At 41.9% G+C, this 17,276-nt stretch overlaps 1 protein-coding gene across 4 annotated transcripts in view; it reads left to right on the forward strand.

Moving 5' to 3' along the window:
- Positions 1-17,276, forward strand: part of COP1 (COP1 E3 ubiquitin ligase) — a 122,961-nt gene that overhangs the window by 33,681 nt on the left and 72,004 nt on the right. For all 4 annotated transcript variants that reach the window (XM_027903970.1, XM_027903968.1, XM_027903967.1 and 1 more), the window contains exons 10-11: positions 536-650; positions 4,093-4,228. In XM_027903970.1, the coding sequence (XP_027759771.1) occupies positions 536-650; positions 4,093-4,228 (251 nt within the window). The remainder of the gene's footprint in view (positions 1-535; positions 651-4,092; positions 4,229-17,276) is intronic.

Raw genomic sequence — 17,276 nt, forward strand, 5'->3', positions numbered from 1 at the left:
GAAGAGTTTCATGGGCTTCTTTTCCATTAACCTTTGAACTTCATGCTGTCTTCTTCTTTCTTTGTTTGCTTAGCTTTACAGAGAATTACTGAGTTGCTTCAAAGGAAGTAATTCAGTAAGTAACTCATTAAAATAAACACCTCCTCCTCTTTTAGTGAACTGTCTGCCAGGGATCTGGGGAGTATTTGTTGTACAGTCTGTTTGACTTGTGAAGCTGGAAGATGGCCTCTGCTGTCCATCGGTAGAAATGCAAGACAGGTCTCCCCAGGGGTTGGGGCTATGTGTGAGGCTAAATAAAGGTTCAGGAAACAAAAGCTGTCTAAAAGCAGCTTTTTTTGGTTAAGTTAAAGGGTGCATCATAGAACCCTAAGACTAACTGCTGGCAGTGGCGAGGTTCTTCATTTGTCATTTTACGCTTCTAACCCATCACATATATACATGTAAACATGTAATTGTTTATAATTGGATAAAATCTGTTGAAATGGAACCCAGGCCTGGCTCTGCCTTTCTCAAGTGTTCTCCCTTCTCCTCTCAGACCAAAAAGCAGCCGTGGTATAACAGCACGCTCGCCTCGCGACGCAAGCGCCTCACAGCTCATTTTGAGGACCTAGAGCAGTGCTATTTTTCCACCAGGATGACTCGTGTCTCAGGTGAGTTCCTCCTGTGTGCTGGCCCACTTTTGACATCGGTTACCTCTTGCAGTGCCCAGTTCTCAGAAAAGCCTTGCTTTTGAGAGACCAGCCTCGTTGCATGGGAGTGGGGCCGTACATATTTATGTGCTACTCAAATCATCCCGTTTTGCTTTTCTTGACCGATCTTTTGGAGTTGCTAAATTTGGAAAACTTAATCCTGTCAGTTTGGAGGGGCACATGTATTGCTTTTGTGATCCCGTACTGTGAAGGGCAAAACCCACAATAAACAGTTTCTCTGGTGCTCGTTCTGAAGATGCAAATGCCTGAAAGCAGTGGTTGGGTTGTCTTTCTGCTAGATGTAGTATAAAGCCCGTGGTTAAAAACGGTGCTATTGAAATGCTACAGAGGTATAAACATAAATTGATAAATTCTCCTGTATTTAGCATGCAATAGGACACTTGGAGGTTATCCTTTATGTTGTCTAGATTGAGTCTTGGTTAACAAATGGTTTGAAGTATAGAATCTGAGTGTGCAGCAGGGCTGTCGTCCCATGGGGCACACCTTAGATTTAAGGCTTGTTTTGTAGAATTAGCAGCTGGTTTTAAAATTGCCTAGATTGCCTCATTCATAATTGAGTAGCAGTGTGACAGCAGCAGGAGTAATTGTTACCCACTGGATGGATGGTTCTTAATTACATGACAAGATTTGGAAGATTTTAAGAAATGAGAGGGTCAAATGAATATGTCTTGAGGGCGAGGAGGGTTGTTCTGCAGCCCCCCTGGGGAAGAAACCAGCTCGGGGAAGAAAGTTTCAGGCAATGGACTGTGTCAGCCAAGAGATTTGCAGCAGCAGGCTTTGAGCTGCAGCCCATATCAAGTGTGACAGACTGCAAGGAGAGCAGCCAGCCCTCAGGGGCTGGGAGAAACCTCTTAAGAACATTAAGGACCCAGGAAGAGGTTGCTGCAGCAAGATATCTTTACGTATAACCTTGGAAGGCAAGGACCAACCTCTGGGGGCAGAGATCAGCATAAGAGCTGGGGTAGAAACTCCTGCATTTTTCTTCCCCATGAATTTAGTTTAAGCTTTAGTCACGTTAAAATAAATAAATAAATAAAAAAAAAATGTTAAAAATTAATAAGTGGCTTTAAGTTAGAAGTGTCTACATCTTCTACCTGCTTCAGAGCAGTGACTGACTCAGTTCTCGTTGTGCACAGCAAAATGGTTTCAACAGGGAATGCAGCACATTGAGAGGTTGCCTGAGGAGCTGGAATATTGGAGAAGCCCGTTGTGTGTGTCCAGGCAGTTCCCTGTGAAGTGCCAGCAGGTGCTTTGCAGAATGCAGCTCTTCCCAGATCACACTGAGATCTTTTCAGGCAGTGCTATCTTGGTGATGCATAACTGTGTTTATGTAAAAATAATACTTATTAACCAAGGATAACAAATGGGGCTCTTCCCAGCATTCCCTCGTAGAGGACATCTTTCTTCATAATTGGAACTATAAATATGAATGCGGTGAAAGTGGTTTTTTGTATTCATATGTGTCAGCTGCACCAAGAGCGGAGGATTTGCGAGCGCAGGTTTTCTTCTAAATAAGGAATAACCTCTGATACTTGATTAAGTTTTCCTCTCTTAAATCATTCCTCCATTTTGACACATTTTAAATAGGATTTAATGTGGATTTAAAGCTTTTTGGAAGCAGTGCCTCTGACTGTTGGAGTAGGGAGTGGAGACATAATATAACTGTAATTATCAAATGGCCTTGCACTTTGACAGGGAAAATGTCTTGAGAAATAACATTCGGTTTTCCAGGCACAGATAGAGAATAAATTACAGGAGGACTCTGTGCTGGCTCTCTAAATGATTTGTCCCTATCATAGTCTCGCACGAGAAAACAGTCTTTGAAAAAAAAAACACTGACTGATGTTTATGGGCTGCTTCTCAAGCTGTTTTCTGTAGTGGTCAGGTGCTGATGATTTTAATTTGGAGCAGCACTTTGTTCATTTCGCCCCTTTTGATCCATCTGACATGGGTAATGTATGTGCTAGTACCCTTAAACATGCTAATTACTACTAGCCTTCAATGTTCCTTTATATGATCAAACATTAAACAGCATATAAGGGACACTTTAAAATGCCTTACAAGTGTAGAGATAATAATTTCAGATGGCAAGGAATTACCAGGGTGCAGAAAGTGATTATTCTCTCTGTGTTTTCCCCACAAGAAATCACAGCTGGGTTTTGCTTTTATAGATCAAGCCCTTCCTTTTTTCACCCCAGTGTTTCCAAACATTTCTAACGAGTGGATCATGTCATTTCCTTATGCTGTTGATAAGGATGGCTTAGCTAGTGGGTGGAATTTGATTTCAGTGGGGTGTGTGTGGTTTCTCTGCTGCTGCAGTGGATGCTGTGGTGGAACAGGAGACAAAGGTGTGCAGTACCCGTAAACCAGCAGCTCTAGTTCCCCTCAAATGCACTGGTGCAAAAAGATAAAGTGAAGGTAGGAGTGTTAGAAGAGGTGGAGGAGGATTACTGCAAATTTTTGGGGCTGTTACAAAGCCTGAAGGGTCTACCTGATGTTTGACTGCAAATCCATGATTGTACTGGGAACCCAGACTTGCCCATGTGGCATTGCTTGTAAAGTTAAGAATTCTTCCTTATTTACAAAATACCAAAATTCAAAATGGTTAAAAAAAAGAAAAATATGTTCCTACCAAGAAAAGATAGGACTTCTGAGAATTCAGAGAATGACTTTCAACTATCTGCGCTGCAATTTACTTTTAACTTTTGTAGAAAACTGTTCCATTTCCCACAGAATATTTATCATCATTATTCAAGCTGGCTCAATTTCACCTTGACTGCTGAAGGTCATAATTTTCTACAAAACTTCTAGTACAGGGAGCATTCTGGTTTCATGCTTGTCTTCCTTCTCCAGCCCTGAAATGGTTCTCCCTTAGCTCTGTTGCTTTTGGAATAACAAGACAAGTATTTTTTTACTAAAAGTATTTTGAAAGTAATTGACACCAAATGTAGACATAGTGTAACAGAACAGGGAGAGGGATATACTTTCACCTCCACAGAGAGGTAGATGTGTCCTTTCCAGTGCATTTTGATATGCTTAAAGGTTTTCTGTTAATAGTCTATATGGCCCATGGGCTCTCAATGTGAATAAAATAGATGAGCTTACCAGGAAAGCTGTATTTGATTTCTAGGCAGATTCTCAGCGCAGTAGGTTCACCCAGCATTGCAGTGGAAAGACTTAATCTGTACTCTGAAAAAAATCATAGTGCTTTCAGGGAATGCTAGAGGTGAGAGAGAGCCTGGTTTTGACCAAGAGTCCTCCCCAAATAACAGGCAGCAATGGTATCCCATGAAGTCATATGTTGATTTTTTTTTTTTTTTGTTTACTGTTGAGTTGATTTTCCTCTGTTTCTGCCCTCCCCTATGCTGCTGCCTCTCCCTAGATGACAGCAGAACCACCAGCCAGCTGGATGAGTTTCAAGAGTGTCTATCCAAGTTCACACGCTACAATTCTGTCCGACCCCTGGCAACGCTGTCCTACGCCAGTGACCTCTACAATGGCTCCAGCATAGTGTCCAGGTAAGGCACACTGTGCTTCTGATGACATATCTCATATGGATATGATTCAGGCTGCTGAGGCTGAGTTAATAACCCGTGTTAAATTAGTCATGGGCTGTACATGTGCCACGCTTTGCAGTTGCTTCCCAAAAATAGTTTTGTGACTGTGTGTGTGTGTGGTAATTTTGTGACCATCGCTGCTCTGTGAAGGCACTCAGGTATCTCAGTAGTACCTTTTATTCCTGTTGGTGTTGGTCAAGGCCAAATCCAGAACCTTTGAGGTGCCAGTGAACATTAGCAGCTGCTGCACAAAGCCTGTTGTAGACTCAGTCCTCTTTGTTAGTTGTGTTGCAAATTATGCAGTTTTAGCGTTTTAAAAACCATCCATCTTGCTTGGTAATTTTAAGAGTTAAAACTGGTTTCCCCACTACCTTGGGAATTTGTTTAGTCCCTGGTGGCTTGTTTTGGAGCTCCTTGTGGTGGAAAAAATGATGGGATGTGTTAACTGGGAAACCTCTTCTGCATGGCATATATGCAGGACCCAGCAGCTTCTTCAGGCACGTTTCACTAATTTAAATGTTTGTTCCACAGCAATCTTTTGAGAGAAGTAGTATCCTTGTTTTATACGTGGGGATCAGGAGATCCAAAGAGACTATACTTGAGCTCTTGAAAGAAACATTGCATTGACAAGATTAAACTTGGGTTTTCTGAGCCTTGATCTTGAACGGTGCCTTATGAAGGGACTGTTTGGGCAGTGACAGAACAGCTTGAATATTTGTTGAAAGACCCCAAGAAATGTGTACCATGTGAAGAAATGGAGGCATATGTAGCATGGAATACATATTTTGTTTAAAGCAGCATCGATTCTCTAACTACTGCAATATGTAGCAGGAATGTATAATGTCCGACTTAGCCACAGAGGTCAGAGCACAATAATCGGGGATCTGACGTATATTTAACCTGCACTGATTGGGTTCACACTTGCTGCAATGAAATGCAGATGGGAATCTCACTGCAACGTAGACAAACTTCCTCGGCTTCCAACTTCAGCACGGATTGGATTTTGCTCCTTTGCCCTTTCTTCTCCTTGACATTCTGCAAGAGAAGCATTTTTGTGGTATTTGGTTAGAAAATGCTGGAAGGGCACTAAATCACGCTCCTGTTTGGAAGGCATCCTAATTCTTTGGTGAAATATATGTTTGAAAAGTGTGTGTGCTCCTGCTACAATGAAGATGCTGTGGGGCCTCCCTCCAAGCCAGTCAATAGTTAAATGCATTTCACTGAACAATAACTTAGTTTCCAACTCAATGTTCTCCCCTGCTCATGCCTTTTTTTTTTTTTTTTTTTTTTTTTAATCAAAGCATTTGAGAAATTTTTAGGGGTTTTAGCATGTGGGCTGAGTAAGGCTGTTCACATCTGAGCGTGTCCTCAAGTGCTTTGGTAAAGCAGCACTGCTGAGCATGCTGCTGCTGTTACTCTTGTTGGCTTCTGGCTATTCAAACACTTCCTGCAAAGTCACAATTTGGCCATCAAGAGTTTACACTTAGTATGTTTTGACTGATATAGTCCTGTGTTCACCATTGTTCTTCAGCCAGATTAACAACCTCGAGTTCATAGAGCCTGTGGAACTCAACGAGGTGTGTGGCTTAGTGATGGCAGCTTAAGAAAATAAGAGCAGCTTTTAGGTACTCACAGACGAGCCAAATTAATTAAGGCACTTAATAAGTGAAAATAGGATTTTAAAGTGCTCTGAAAAGTTTTATTTATTTTACTGCACTGCCTTTTAAAGATGTAACTGAGTATGAAGCAGGAAAACACTGGTGAAGTGACCAAAAGGAAATTTTGCTGCTTAGCTGTTCTGTTGAGACAATTGGATGTAAATACAAGGCTACTGTGTAAGAAATCTTTATTTTTTTAGGAAGTATTTTAAAGGGATATTCTAAGTATGCTTGAAATAAAAGTAGAATTAACCAGAAGTTAAACTTCATTGCAAATTTATTTTTTTTTTAAATAAGCTGCTGCTACAAATGTGCAGAATACAGGAGTGTTGAGTTTAATTGCTTTGACCCTACATGAAGTTCACGCTCTGGACTCCGAAAGATCTGCTGACTTAAAGAGCTTTTTAAGATGTATTAGCTTTAAGTTCATGAAGGAGGAAGATGGAAATGTTCCTTATCTGCAAAACCTTGATGTTTAGAAGGGAAATGAAGCTGGGTTTATGGTAACGGGGTGAAAAGTGTAATTAAAGACAGGCTGAAAAAGCCCTGAAACTGAGTGGCAGTAGTGCTCTCCTGAGCTCCTTGCCATGAGAATGTCTGGACTTCTCAACACTGTGTAGGTTGTGTTCCTATAAAAATTCTGATGAAACGTTTAGGGAAGCTCCAGTTGCCTTTTGGGATGAGGAGACAAGCGCCAATCTCTGCTCTCCAGTTCCAGGTTTCCCCAGCCTGGCAGGGAGTTTGCCCGAGGTACAAGTGCAAGACTGGTGCCCGAGCTGTGCATCTCCCACCACGGGCTTAAGGCCTTATTTGGGAAGATGCACCCTCTGAGATCGTAAGCCCAGTGAGGGAGAGCTTCCTAACCTTGCTTAGAAACCTGCTCAGAAGAAAAATTTCATCCCTTTTTTTTTTTCCCCCCCCTTATTCGCTTCAAGAACAACAGCTGATCGGAGAAGGGTGTTCAGGGAAAGCACGTCCAAGGTGTTGTGATTGCAGGTGGCTCAGTTTTGCTGTAGCATCAGGGGGACCTGCAGCACGTTTGTAATATGAACATTGTACCTCAATGTGCTAAATGGCTTTTTAATGCACTCAGCTCTATTAAGTACAAAGTGTTTACACGGTTTTCACAGGTATATTAAGTTTTGTTAGAATTGGGCCAAGGAATATATTTTCCATTTATTATGCCCCTAGACGGAGCAGTTGTCAGAGCTCAACTTTCCTTCTCTCTGCTGGCAGTGGCAGTAAATGTAAAGGCTTTCTTTTAAAGATGAGTCTGTAAACTGCTGTGTTAGCATTACAATGATTTATGGAGAAAATTGCTTTACCACTGTCAGAGGCCTTCAGAGAATAATGTGGCAGTCTTTCATATTTGGAAAAAAAAAAAAAAGGAACAAAAATGAAAGAAATACACTACAGCAAGATGTCTCTCGGAAACCTGGGTATCAGGGAGCTGCTTTGTGGTTCCCAGCTCTGGTGGGAACATAAGTATGTCTTTATTTTAAATTCTTCTGAGTTAGGTAACCATTTCTCTGAAAGATGCCATCCTATGGGGGTTGATAACCAACACTAAATATATTTATCTAAAGGCACAGTGATTTACAGAGAGGAAAACAAACAACTTGTGGTTTTGGCTGCTAAAACCTTACCCAACTGGTGTTGAATCCTGATCCAGTGTTCAAAAACTGGCTCTTCCCTTTGGTGTCCCTTATTCTGTTTATTTCATCACTTGCTGTTATTCCATTGCCTCTCAGTAATGAACAAGATGTGAAGAGGTTTCTCTTAGATTTAATTGCACTGTTTGGATGCTATTTCAAGATTGCATTTTTGTTTGTGTTGACCCTTTCAGTAACATGACCTGAAATCCTTTCTTCAAAGGTGAGCTTGAAAGAAAAAAAAATCCATTAGGAGTGAGTTTTTCATGTATTCATTGAACCATTCTGTTTTTCTGTTCCCCTTTTTACTGTGGACTGCAATTACTTGTCCATATAAATTCTCAGATCCAGACTTTAACAAGATACCTTTTAGGTCTGTGTCGACCATAAGAAGCCCCTTTTCCCCTTTTTATTTATTTTTTTTCAGTGCTTGGGCTGGCCAGGATTAGATGAGCCATTTTATTAAGTTTGTGACCAGCAATGTTTCTATCTTGGTGGTAAAGATAAATGAATGAAATGGAAGTGGGTTTATCCTTCACAGGATTATGTTTTAAGAGTGCAGCAGATGCTGCTCCATGAGAAGATGAGAAATAAGGAGGGCTGGATTTTTCTTATAGCCTGTTAAATAAATCATTTTTTTAAATGGACTCTTATTTACAAGTGGCAGCTCAAAACTGTGAATGGATCTGTCTTATTTGAACTGTTCCCACAAGTAGAAGGAAGAGAGAAGTGCTTGGATAAAGAAACTTAAGCTGCAGAATGGCCAAGGAAACTTGAAGCAGAATTCCCTGAACCTGCTTGAAGGTTGTGCCTGTCCTGTGGTCCTCTTACCTTATTTCACCTGAGGTTTTGGCCTGCAGACCAGAGTTTGTCTGGGGCTGAAATGGGATTTTAAATTAGAGTTGAGTGAAGTGCAGAGCCTTTCCCTCACATTCCCATCTTTTTTCTCTGGAGTGCAGAACTGATACATTTCCTGGTGCTACCTCAGTGTGGCATGAGTTCCTTGAGCAGAAACTAAATGTGACTCCTACCAAAAGAAGGATTATACAGGTGTCAGTTCTGATCTCCAAATTCAGAGACTCAGCCCTGTAGTGTAGGCCTCCCAGTCCCCAGGAAGGGCTGCTGGTACCCAAAGGGCCTCTGACACCAGAAAAGAATATTTTCTCTTGGCCCAAAAAGCAAACCTTCTGTTGACCACGGTGATGCTGCACAGAGAAGTTTGTTCTTCCATCAGCCTAAGGGCTAAAACTTAAATAGCTTGACATTGGCAAGTTAATGGATGGAAGTTGCATGGCCACCAGTGGGACCTCATTTTTTTCCTACTAATTTCAGACTATTTGATAGTAGGAAGATCTTTTTCCCATTAAACTCTATTAGTACTTCAAGCCTGTCTCCATCTGCAGATAATTCAATGGGAGTTTTTCCTGGATTTCAACTTTATGAATTTTTATAAATGGCCTGTTAAAAGTGGTCTTTTGACAAATTTGGGAATTGGCTTTTAAACAATATTTTAAATAGTGATTGCACTTCAGGTCTTTAATTCTTCATCTATCTCGAAGGCACTCTTGTTCAATTTCCCTAAACAGTTTCCATTTCTTGACAAGTGTCCTGTAGCAGTCCCTGGCTCAGCACAGGGCAGTCCAGCTTTGGGGTGGGCATCCCAAAGAGGTGGTGCAAGCTCCATCCTCAGAGTTGTTCAAGAACAGGCTGGAGAAAGCCCTGAGCAACCTGGTCTGACCAAAGAGCTGCCCCTTGTCTGAGCAGGATATTGGACTAGAGACCTCAAAGTCTTGGGGACTCTATTTGTGACAAAGGTTCATGGTCAGATCATTAGAAATTTGACAGTTCTGTCCTCACTGTCTACAGAGCATCTTCCTCTGGCTTCGAGTTTTAAGGAGGAAGAATTTAAGGAGGAACTCCTTATGTGACTTGTATAGTGGAAAGGGAATTTCATCCCTACAAACTTTGATATCCCTGCTTACAATTTCCGTAGGATTTTGTTTATTAGATTTAAAACTGGTCTTTTTGTTTGGTTTGGGTGTTTTGTTGTTTTGTTTTGGTGGGTTGTTTTTGTTGGTGGTGGTTTTTTTGTTGTTTTGGTTTTGTTTTTGTTTTGAAAAGCAGCTTTGTGAAAGTGCAGGGAACTCAAAATGGATGCTGTGCTGTCAGGAATGTCCTCTGAGACACTAATATTCAGGATAGGAGGATGGCACCATGTGAAAATTGCATTGCATCATTGCGCCCGCCCCTTCTTGGCTGATCAGGATGGAAATCCTTTCCGTGAGGCTGCAGGGTAGCTGCCCTTCTGTCCCTCCTGATGTCCGTGGGATAATGGCTGTCATCAGGCAGGAGTGCTGTGTCTTGGCCTCAGGAACTGCAAGCCATGAAAGCTGTGGTTTCACAGCATCTCCTGCACAGAATTCCCATGCCAGCAGTGTCTGGAAAAGGCAAAGATGGATTTCTCTTAATCCCCCCCCCCAATTTTATAGCTTTCATTTGACACTGAGTGTTGATACAGTGAATTCTTGTTTCTGCTTGAAGACACAAGCCTGTTATTAATAGAAAATGGATTTCTGTAGCTTATTACAATATTCTTTTAATTTTCTCGCTATATTTGTTGGAAAAGCCTGAATTTGCTGGGAGCTAATGATCTGAAAAGCATTAGCATGCCTTTGGATTTCTTTGTTGTTTGTTCCTTCCTTGCTAACTAGAGAAGTTAGTCTGTTAAATGTTAGGTAGTTGAAAAAAATATAATAAGGTAGTGTGTTAAAGCATGCAAAGATGTATGGTGTGGGCTTAAATGCTTCTGAGAATAAACCTTACAAGCAGCTCAGCCTGGAGAAGAGGCTAGAGCTCATGATTATTAATATAATATCATTTGTATTAATAAATACAGTCTCTAAGTCATGTTTGGGATTTATGAGCTGCATAGTCGTGTTGTAGAATAAGATAATAAATAACATAGAATAAGTTATGAAGTGATGCTTATGTTCTCACAGGATTATATACAAGTGTGTGCATACATTTATGCTAGTGAAGATGGAAGGCAGATCAAGTTTCTCTATATGAGGCTGAAATTAAGGTTATACACAAACTATTCTTTAGAAAAAAAATAAAGGCACTTATGGGTAGCATTCAAAATACTGATGAAATGAGATTCAAAATGCCAACACAACAGATCTCCTGAATCAAACTTATCAGTTGGATGAAAAATGCTTCAAATGACGTTTTAACCTCGTTCCATCAATAGCAGGCAAGCAGGAGCATTGCAGTTAATTGCCCCAGCCCATCCTTTGGCTCCTTGTTTATGGACTCGATGTTTAGGGAAGCTGCTGCCCTGCCTTGTGGTGCCTTGTTGGATTCAGATGAGGAGTCTAAAGAGGTTACTGTCTCCAGCTGTCCCTCCTGCTGCTCTGCAGGGTGTCTGGCAAAGGAGCTGATGGCAGGCAGTGTCAGGCAGATTTGGAGGCTTGAGTTACTGGGTGGTTATTGGCCCCGGGTGGTGACTTGTCCTGTGAAATGGGACCTCTGGCAGTGTGGTCAGCTGGAGACAAACATCTCCAGCTGCTGCTGTGAAATCATGGAGGTGTCATGAATTGGAGCTCATGGACAGACTGCACTGTTTACAGTCCCAGTGTTGATGGAGGTCCCTCTCTCAGATCTAGTTGTTACCCTGCCTCGTCAGCTCTGTCAGCAGCTGCCTTGCTCAATTTTGAAGAAACAAAATCCTTGTTGATGTAGTAATAAATGTGGTGGCATGGAAACAAGCCTGCAAGCTTCTGAATAGCCTTATGTTTAGAAGGTGCTTCAGTATCTGTCACAACTGCTTGAGCTCCTTCCTACTCAGTGGTGTAGTCCTGAAGAGATGGTACTGCTGTTCAGGCAACCTTACAGGTTGTTTTGGAGCAGAGTTTCCCCGCCTCAAACTTTCTTCTTAGACTGCTTGGGCAGAGGCTGCTGTCTTCTGTTCCACCTGAACATGAGGAAGAACTTCTTCACTGTGTGGGTGACAGATTGCCTGGAGAGGGTGTGGAATCTCCCTCACTGGAGATATTCCAGAACTGTCTGGATGCAATGCTGCGCCATGTGCTCTGGGATGACCCTTCCTGAGCAGGGAGGTTGGACTAGATGACCCCACCAGTGGTTCCTTCCAACGTTAACCATTCAGTGATTCTGCTCTGGAAATGTTTCCCAAGCTTGAAGGCAGCTGTTTGGATTCTTGTGACCTCTTCTACCTTGGTATTTGGCAGTGTTGGGGCTGTGCTCCAGCTGTTCAGAACCCACTGTGTATCAGCCCAGCTGGGTGAAATGGCAGATCCTGGGGTTACCCGAAATACTGCAGCAGGCAGACTGATCCTTTGGCTGGAATTTTAAACAGAGTCATAAGAAACGTTCTGCCTTTAACCGTTGGCATTTTCAGTTAACGTTTCCCTACTCCAGCTTATTTAAAACGGTGTTTGTGGAAAAACTGAATCTAATCCTCATTAACTTGCACGGTAGTTGTTTGCAGCGGCTTTGGCTCATTGTACTTCTTTGGATCTGGCATGGAAAAAGCCTGGGATTGTCGTCATCTTCTCTTCAGCATGCAGAAGAGCATCGCCTCGCAGGAAAGTGGCTTTTTATCAATACGCTTTATGTTTGGTTGCTTGCAGAATTCAGCAGTTCCCTATAGGTTTTCTCATCATTAGTGCTAATTAAGCCAAGATCCCCCGAATGCATGTATGGAAAAAAAACCTTATGCAGTAGAAGAGGATGTCTCTAGCTATAGTCTTACAGCCAAGGCTGGGAGTCTGCTGTGGCTCGCTGAGAGATTTTGTATTTAGTGGAGATTTAGGTTCATGGTAACTTTCCTGCAAAGTAGAAGGGACCGTGAAAAGGGAGCTGTTGCAAGGAGCCCAATTAATCTCATAGCGTAGTATATGCTCTCGTTGGGTTTAAAAAAAGAATGACTCTGTTTTATCTAGCAATGACAAAGCATGAAAGTAGCTCCGTTGGGTTTGATTTCTGAGCTGTGAGATGGATCTAAGCCCGCCAAACCTCCCCGATTCAGGCTTAATATTCTCCTTTAAACAAGCTCTTTATGGAACGGGCGTACTGCAAAGTGGCCTCTGTCAGAACTTGATGGCATTTCATTACACTTAAAAGGGTTTTTGTGAGCGTGAAGTGGGCCTGGAACTAGGTCTAATGACATTGCTTTGTTAATGTGGTACCTTTTTATGCCTCCCTCCAAACGGAGCAGAACAGACCTCCAGGCTACTGTGGCTGTAAGAAAGATCCTGAAAGTGTGACTGCACCACAGCTTGTGCAGTGATGTCTTCCCAGGGGAGCCTGGAGCTGAGGACTGTCCTTCCTTTGCAGTGCAGGCTTTGATGGGCAGCTCTAACACCCTTCCCTGTCTGTTGCCCAGTTGTGGGGGGGAAAAATGAAGATAATCAACGCACAGAGATGACTTTCTGGGGTCTTGTATTTATGCTCCAAATAGAGGTTTGCTGAGGGGGAGTGAGTTCTCATCAGGTGTTTGGAGCTTGGAGTAGGCATAGTGGTAGGGGAGGGTACCCAGGGTGTATTCAGCAGCAGCTGGTGCTGCTGGAGCTGGAATATCCCAAATAATTCCCAGGAATGGAACGAGACTGAAACAGGTTGGGATCCTGTGTCCTATGGTTTTCCTCAGGCATCCATTAGGCTTGAATCTGATCTAGTGAGAGTAGCCAAGGCAACTTTACCTTGATGAGAGGACAAATCTGGAGATTTTTTGGTAACCTGGGGGTCACGTCCAAGTCGAATTAATGTGATTTTTAAGGATGAAGGTGGTTCTCTGTCTGATAGAGTGACTTTGAGGGGTAATCTCATTTATACATTTAACTTATCTATCCATATAACAGTCTAGAGAATCAATGTTTTCTCTAAGTGGTCCTTTCTGAGTAGAGATTGCAGTAACCTCTCTGGGATTGTGATATGCTTGCTCAGTTTATATTTTGGAAAACATTTGGCAGCACAGGGGTTTGAGTCAGGGAATATATTTTACAGTGTTTGTCCCTGTGGTGTGGGTTAAAGACTCTGAAATAGCAGCAGTGACCTTATTTAGGTGATGCTCTGTAGTAAGGAGTAACTAATGCAACTGTTGCTTTATTAAAAAAAAAAAAACACCTAAACAAAAAAAACCACCAAAACAAACAAACCAACCCCACAAAACTCACCACGTTTTATTTGGTCACTCGCAGCTTTAGCAAAACTGTCTCTTGATACTGAAACTTCATATGCTTTGTCTCAGTAACTTTTGTTTTTGTGTGACAAAATTTAGACTTTGAGCTGATGGAACGCAAAATTTGAGCACTTTAATAGCAGCTTCCTATGCCTGAATATAGCTTTGTTTTCAAAGACCACAAATTAGTATGCTCTTGCATGCTTAGTGACACTGATTGCTTTACTTTAAAGTATCAGTCAGCTGTAAAAATGGTCTCTCAAATGTGTGATAATAATACCAATCTCTGTATTGGTTTTAAGTGCTGAGCAATCTACATTGGTGCCCCTGGTGTTGGATTGTAACCTAAATTTCTAACCTTTATTTCAATGCCTCCAAATGGGCATTGGAAAGAGGTAGCCAGGCTATAAAATAGGGGACTTGGGATTGCTAGAAGTGACAGGATATCCCTTGGAGGCCAGGGAGTGGAAGAACAGAGTGAGAAAGACTTGAAGGAAATGTAACTGAAGAGCAAAAGCTGCTGTTGGCATCTCTCCTTCCTCTCAACCATCAAGTCCCCCAAAACTGAGAGCAATATATCTGTGTTGCAATTAAATATGTGACCATGGCAAGATATGAGTTAAGGTTAGAGACACAGAAATAGAAACAGCACCAGGTTGGGTAGAGGTAGAATTGGAAGGCTTTGGTATATTCAGGGAGGAAAATATATGTGTGTGTGTGTACGTATATATAGTTCATGAGAGGACTGAGTCATCCACTTCGGGGAAATGGCAGCTCCTACGGTTACAGATCTTTAAGAGGCATTTAAGATTATAGTAGCAATTGTAGAGTGTGTGTGTGTGGAAAGGGGAGAGGGGCAGGTGGCTGCACACCTTTAGTTGTGACTAGTGATGCAGTTAAATGCAGTTAAAGGCAAGTGCAGTAGATGCAGCCCCTGATTTGAAGGATCAGATACAGCATGTACCTGTAAATATTTGGTATGGACCAGTTGTGCCTGGGTTACTGTTGTCAAGTTCACTCTACCACCATCATGTCCTGCAGGAGTAACCACCTGGAATGTGTGTGTTGTTCTAAAAGTGTAACTGGGAGGGAGGAAACCCTCATCTGTCCCAAATCAATCTTCTGGTGAGTGCCTCCTAGTTCTAATGTGACTTGCTGAACACAAGTCTTGCTGTTGCCTTGTTCGTAACCCTTATGGTGAGGCAGCTGCTCTGTTCCTTTAATCAATTTAGTTGCCCATCTGTATGCATTCCCTAACTCCAGCTCATCCTCCTGGGATGCAGAGAACAACTGCACACACCGTCAGGATGCCAATGCAGCAAGGCTTTGCACAATGGCAGAACTGCTAAATACTCGTTCTTTACTCCTCCCCTGCTGCCCTACCCTCAACGCCAAGCCAAGCTTCCAAGCATGTTTCAGAAGCAATTTATTTCGTAATTCCATTTGTTAGCTCTGAGTGCTCTCCAAGGTCACAGGTTTTAGCATTAAAATAAAGCAATTGATTTGTAATCTTGCAGATTGGGAATAAAGATAAGCAGCAGAGAAACCAGAACCCTTGAGGATGTATTTTATTTTTCTAGCAGCTCTTAGTGGTATTTCCATGGGATGTTGGTCATCAGCTTCTTAGGAAAATGCAAACAGTGATTTGGGACATGGAGATGACTCTCTCTGATTTTTCCCTAGAACAAAACAATCAGATCCTTTCAATTTGATTTCTACAAGTAATTCTGCTGCACATTTATAAAGCTCTTTCAAATATCAAGGAGTTCGTGTGTCCCCAAAAGATTCTTTATAGAAATTCAGCTAGTCTTTGTTGGTCAGAAATGTGGAGTTTGAAAGTAAGTTTAAAAAAAAAAAATCAAAAGGAACAATTGCTAATTGCTTTTAACAAGCACATCTTTGAGGAGCAAAGACCAGTGCTGGTCCAAAAGGTAATTTCCTATTATTTCTTATTACTGTGTTGCATGTTTTCATTTACTTGGACTGTAAAAATATATCACCTGCAAAGCAGAATGGTGTCATTCTGAGCTGTCTTTTGACAAAACAAAACTAAGTTCTCTGGTGAATTTTCTGATAGATAAGCTTGTGTATAAGCAAGCGCTTACACTGACACAAAGACTTCAGCAGGGAGTGACAGGAATACCATTGAGCCAGTTCAATGCAAATAGGCCTGGTTTAATGCTAAATGTATTTAAAAGACTAGCAGGAAAAAAGCACAAAAATAGCTGTTGCTATGCTAGTGGGCTGTTTGTCCTAATGCTGATTAGTCCAGGCGGAAGCAGAGCTTTGCAAATATTGGGAGTAGTTTTATATGGTATGTGATGCACTAGACGAGGTACTTGGGTTGCTGCTATTTTTCTTTGTAAATCACCAGCAGAAAGTGAGAACACTTGTACCAGGGCTGTGCACAGGTGATGGAGTCCAAGGTGCAGGTGTGTGTTGGGTCTGCCTCCCTCTCTCACAGCAATGAACATCTGTTCCAGCAGTGGTTTCTTTCTGCATCCTTTTTCTCTCTGCAGTGTCTTTGCTGTTTGAAGGTCGCAGGTCTGACAATCAATTCTATTGCTTAATGCTTTTTATTATTTCTTTAATGATGTGTTAACTTCTATGGATATATTGAAATACTCATTTGTTATGTCTACAGCATGTCTCTATTTTAAAAAAAAATTTTGAATTAATGCTGGAGAAGCAAACCCACCCCAGGTGAGAAAGGTTCTATTCTGTTCTAATAACTTGGCTTTTTACCAGACATTGTAATACATTTTTTTTTTTTCCAGCAGAAGGCTGAGGGTATAAATTGAATCCAGGTAGATGAATCACTGCCATCAGTTTAGTTGTGCTTTACCTGAATCCACAGGGCAGGGAGCAGGAGCGGAGACAGCAGTTCAATTAAGATTGTGGTGCAAGTAAATCCGCTGTATTGTTACGGAGGCTTTCGATTATAAAATTCTTCCATAGGACAGAGTGAGCTGACAAGACAAGACAGGCCTGAATGGTGTTTTCATCCTGTTTGTAGAAAAAGTGATTTAGGCTAGTGTAGATCTGGGGAAGGGGGGAGAGCAACCTGGCTGCTTTAGATGACTTCTTTCCCTCTCCTGTTTTATTTAAATAGCTGCCTGCATGCTTGCTAAATCCCCCAGCCATAATCGTGTTCCTTCGTGCGTTTTGGAGGCTCATGAGTTTGCAGGCTGGACTTGACGAGCTTCTTTAGCGAGCAATCACGAGTGGGACTGTCTCCTGGCACTGCCTGGGAGAAGTTTAGGTGCCTGAGTTAAAAGGCCAAGTTTCAAGCTGCTTTATTGAATTATTTTATACCCTCAGACTGCATATCAACAGTCTTTCTGTAGTTTAAAAATAACCTGATGGTATCTCCTTTGCAACAGCTTGAAAATTCTGTTGGTGTTTAAATTTGTCTTCCCTTAGAAGCATTGTAGTGCCTTTGACTTCTCAGCTGTGTTGGGGAGTAGGAAACTCTTCCTGTTACAGCTATGGGGGCA

The sequence above is a fragment of the Empidonax traillii genome, unplaced genomic scaffold (genome assembly GCF_003031625.1).
Source record: "Empidonax traillii isolate 1590-97213 ecotype Southwest subspecies unplaced genomic scaffold, ASM303162v1 scaffold1002:size361594, whole genome shotgun sequence".
In the NCBI taxonomy this organism is placed as follows: domain Eukaryota; kingdom Metazoa; phylum Chordata; class Aves; order Passeriformes; family Tyrannidae; genus Empidonax; species Empidonax traillii.